The sequence below is a fragment of the Gavialis gangeticus genome, unplaced genomic scaffold (genome assembly GCF_001723915.1).
Source record: "Gavialis gangeticus isolate Ggan-Ray unplaced genomic scaffold, GavGan_comp1, whole genome shotgun sequence".
Taxonomy (NCBI): domain Eukaryota; kingdom Metazoa; phylum Chordata; order Crocodylia; family Gavialidae; genus Gavialis; species Gavialis gangeticus.
This window is the reverse complement of record NW_017728994.1, coordinates 39166582-39171355: the sequence shown is the minus strand read 5'-3', so window position 1 is coordinate 39171355 and position 4774 is coordinate 39166582. Positions and strand designations below refer to the sequence as shown.

General features: G+C 38.8%; 1 protein-coding gene across 1 annotated transcript in view; it reads left to right on the top strand.

Annotated features, from left to right (window-relative positions):
- The window catches only part of PLCE1 (phospholipase C epsilon 1), a 386628-nt gene that overhangs the window by 307970 nt on the left and 73884 nt on the right, over positions 1–4774 (top strand). The window contains exons 9-10 of the mRNA XM_019502605.1: positions 946–1063; positions 1782–1944. Coding sequence (XP_019358150.1) covers positions 946–1063; positions 1782–1944 — 281 coding nt within the window. The remainder of the gene's footprint in view (positions 1–945; positions 1064–1781; positions 1945–4774) is intronic.

The following is a 4774-nucleotide window of genomic DNA, read 5'->3' as shown; positions in this document are numbered from 1 at the left end:
ATTTCAAACAGGTTGTGCCCCTCTGTACTAGCTACTGCCCAAGACCTTGGAATAACCTTTGTTAGGAAAAACAAGCTATTCCTAAATAAATACTGTCAAGGAACATAACTTGAAATTAAAGTTTTACATTTATAGCACTGCGTTTTTTTATCTGGTTCAGAATACATGGTTAGCCATACAATAACTATACAGATAAAAAAACGCAGTGCTATAAATGTAAAACTTTAATTTCAAGTTATGTTCCTTGACAGTATTTATTTAGGAATAGCTTGTTTTTCCTAACAAAGGTTATTCCAAGGTCTTGGGCAGTAGCTAGTACAGAGGGGCACAACCTGTTTGAAATCTTTTGGTACTATCTCAACATAAAAAAAAATAAAATAAAATGATGATGGTGATGATGATGATTACTGAATAGGTAACACGCAAGGCCTGTTGACAGGCTTTCTGGAGTTTGCATGCACTTTTCTCTTGTTCTGACTGTTAGGGGCATAGAAATTTCCATAGCCACTGTCCTTTCTTCCTGGACACAAATGTTTACACCAGTTACCTGGAGGAGGGATTGTGTAAGAACTTCTATGGCAGTACTATACTATTTAATTATTTTTTTTTAGGGCAGAGAAGTCCTCAGAATCCATCCTTTTCAGCTCTGCATTGTGCTGCTGGAGTAGTACAAAACAAACGGACCACTCCAGACAGTTGTGGTTGTTATGTGATGTTGCATTGTGGTGACATTTAATATTCCTACACTCCTTTATGTAACCTTAATGATCCTTAAATGATCTTTTTTGTCGTGGAATGGTTTCACTTAAGATGCAACCATCAGCATTACAATAGTCATTACTAGTATTAACCTGATTCAGGCCTCACCTTTATAATTCTCAAAAATTTTTTGGATAAAATTTGTAACATTTTCAAGATATTTATCATGGTGTTGGCTGTTTCCAGGGTGAAAGTGGAGATGCTACAGATGACGAGATGGCAACTCGTAAGACAAAAAGTTATAAAGAATATCGTAATAGAAGTGGTTCGGATCCTCAAGACATTGAAGAGCAAGAAGAATTAGGTAATGAATATGGGCCAATTATAGAGATTTTTAAGGTTTTGTTTTTATTTTTTTTTGATACAGAAATTACCCTGGCAGCCAAGGATTCCCCGCTGCGCCCTTCCACAACCCATCAGCAGAGAAGTACCCTCTTCACTGGGTTACAGAGTCACATTGTATAAATATTGCAATAATATACAATATCATTATGAACTTTATAGGCATTTTTCACATGCTTCTGGATGCAGTGCCAGGCGCTTTAATTAGCGAGCCACACTAATGAAAAATGCATGCGCATCACGTGTATCAGCATCCCCGCACTGAAAAAATGTCAGTGGGGCACTTTGAACTAAAGCTTATCAAACGTGTTTTATTTCAAAGCACCCCACCACCATTTTTTCAGCATGGGGATGCATGGGGTTGCTGATACACATGATGCCGAAGGCTGCTGGAGTGCATCAATTTCCAGGCTTCAGCAGACTTGATTAATCAAGTCTGCTCTGACACACTGGATTTCCAGCACATTTGAGCAGGTTCCCCATGCATCTGTTGGAGCCCTATGTTGCTAACAAAACCAAATCTCATGCAAATACAGTTCAACATATATATTTTGAGTGGTACAGAACAGATACAGAAATGTTTTAGAGTTTGTTTAAGTTATGTTGCTGGCTGGGAAAAGCTTTTTCATTATGTAGACAGAAGCAATGCTAATGATGGAAAATATTATTTTCCTTCTTAGATCAAAATATCGTGATTAATGCCTCTACCTCTAACACACTGCCCTCTAGAAGAGCTCAGTCCCTGACTGCATCTGGATCTCCTAACTTAGCAATTGCAGCACCTTCACCAGTGAGACCAGTTTCCTCTCCTGTAATGTCGTCTGCAAGCAAGAGTCAGTCTAGGTAGGCACAACTCTACTTCTAAAAAATCAAATGATTGGTCTACAATTGTGCTTGCGTGTATTCTTCTCCCTTTTCATGAAGAACTGCAAAGTGAGGTGACATTTGCACAAACCTGTGTCAGAAATCAATAAACTGCAATGTATCATTCTCTTTGATAGGCATGCCAAACACATTATTGAACATCACAACATGGCTTAGCTAAAATGCCTTGATCTGTAGAAAATCACAGAGGAGAAGACTGCAGTGAGTCAACCTATTACAAAATGTGGGTTGGGAAGGTGTCTAAGAGCAACGTAATCATGGAACCTACCTTCTCTAATTCTTTGATTTTCTAAACCAGCACAGATGTAATTACAGATGTCTTGCATGTATGGGGAGACAACAGAAATGTTTTAACTGTGTAAAATGAGGTTTGTATGTTGCTATGCACAAGTTATTTCTGCCTTGAAGAACTGAATTTGCCTTAAGATTTCTGGTGATAGTTCCTTTTTTTTTTTGCCAATGGAGTGACGATAGGGATATGTTTTGAAACCTTTCTTTTTCCACAGACTTTTCCCCCCTGTGACCTATGTTGCTATTCAGTCCTTTTTATGTGCAGCAGGTTAGGCATATGATTATGACATGGTATTGTGCAACAATTATATTATTAATAATATGATAGTAATTTGGCATGTAGCCCCGGAGTGCAATTTACAGTGCTGTGTAGGCTACTTCCTACACAGGAAACAGTATATTTGTTTCCACATGGCACTTCAGGCAGGCTAACTAGCACAAAGGCTAGGTAATTGCCATTGTCCTTCCACAGTGTTTATTAGCTTATCTGTAGTGCCATGTGGATGCTTACAGTTTAAGTGAAGACCTTGTTTGGAACAGCAGAGTGTACATGAGATCACTGCTGCTACGCATGGTAAATTTACTGTGTGAACAAGTCATGTACAAGGGAGCCTTCCAATCTAAATTAGACAGGTAAGGTAATGAATAATGTGGTTAGGGATGACAGAGAAGGAGGGAGAGATAACAATAAGCAATGAGAAGGAATTATTGCAATTGGTGCAACTTTATTTTTAAAGAAACACAGCTTGTATATTTATCTTATATTGTGTATTTTTTAGGGTTTTTAACATTTTCTTAAATGGTCCAGAGTAACAGTGAGAGTAGGTTACAGTGCTGAAGTCAAGTATCTGTAGCTGCTTTTCCTTTGCTTGTGTCCTTTTCTAAAGCCCTTATTGTGCTCTTTACTTACAGTTCTTCACCTCATCGTGCAAGATTAATGGGTGTATATGTCATAAAAGATTCATCTCCACTACATGGCATTCAACTTATATTTTTAAAAGACTAACAATTTTAGTTCACAGAAAACTGAGGAAGCATTGTGGATTGATACTCAAGAGACACATCTACATGTCCTCTTTAGTGTGCAGTAGATACATTTGCTGCTTAGTAAAGCATCGCTGTCTACACGTGCATGGCAATTAGACTGGTAGACTAATTTACTGCACTGTTGGATAGTCCTGTCAGATACAAGTACTAACTGGTGGCAGAGTAAATTACTGCGCTTAAACATAGTGTAGACAGTGACATCTGGATTGGTTTACTCTGGCTCAAATTGCACCAGAGTTTATTCAGTTGCATTAATTGCACATGTAGATGCACCCGAGTGGTGGCTTATCAGTTTTGAAAATCGGTATTTTCTTTAATTCACCATAATATGTGTTGTTCCCTAACTGCACATCCCTGAAATTCTGAATTATTCCAAAGTAGCATTGACATGATAAGATTACAAACAATCTGCAGAACCCATATTGAATAGTTTTTCACAATTTCATTCTTATTTTAGGCTAAATCCTGAGGATCTATAACCCCTGGTGACTGTAGTGAGGGTTGTAACTGTTCCATAGGTTTTCAAATTTTATTAAGATTTGGGGTAAGATTATGTGCTGTGCCTCTAATAGGCTTATCTTAGAACTCACAGCCCAGGAGAAGTTGCTATAGTGTCTTTAAATTGTTCCAGTCTTGGGCTGTTCTAGGAGGTATAGAGGCCCAGGGAATACAGTAGATAGCTATGGAGATCTCTCTGAGTTCTAGCAGCCTTTCCCCTGACTGTCTTAAATGCTGCAGAACTGTCTAGAATACCTGGAGTGCTATATATTATATAAATATGTGCGAAGCAGGCAGTATTGGATTCAGATTCAGATTTGGCCCGATTCGGGGGACAGTGATTTGATTTGCTGATTTGGATCACTATCCCAATTCAATTCAGCTGAATCTGAATCTGAAGATTTTATTTTGATTTGGAGAATCAGCGATTTGGCTGTAGACACAACTTTATATGTTTTTTCTACATACCTCAAGGTACCAGGTGCAGTTCATGAATGCTGAGATGGTGGGGCGGATGGAGGGTCCCAGGGGATTGCTCCTGTTAAACGAGCCACTAACCTACATAGGCAAGGATTCTTTGTGATATCTTTTATTGAGCCAACTGTGTAGTTGGGAGAACTGTTGGATCAGTTTTTGGGCACCGAGTGTTCTTCTGGTGTGAGAGAGAAGCAAACACAGGCTAGCTTCCAGCTAAATGGTTAGTCCAATAAAAAATCCTTTCCTCACAAAAAATCCTTGCCTTGGACATTTCCTGGACCGTCATGGCTACAACACTCCAATTATGTTACTAATCTATAGAGCTGCATTGATATATCGGTCCACATCAGATTGGCACCAATAAAAGAAAAATTGACATTATCCGCAGTTGGCTTTTTTTGTCTGATGTAGCCTATAATGACACCAATGAATGCTGCATGCATCCAGGAATGCAGCCCATCAGCTTGGAGAGCAG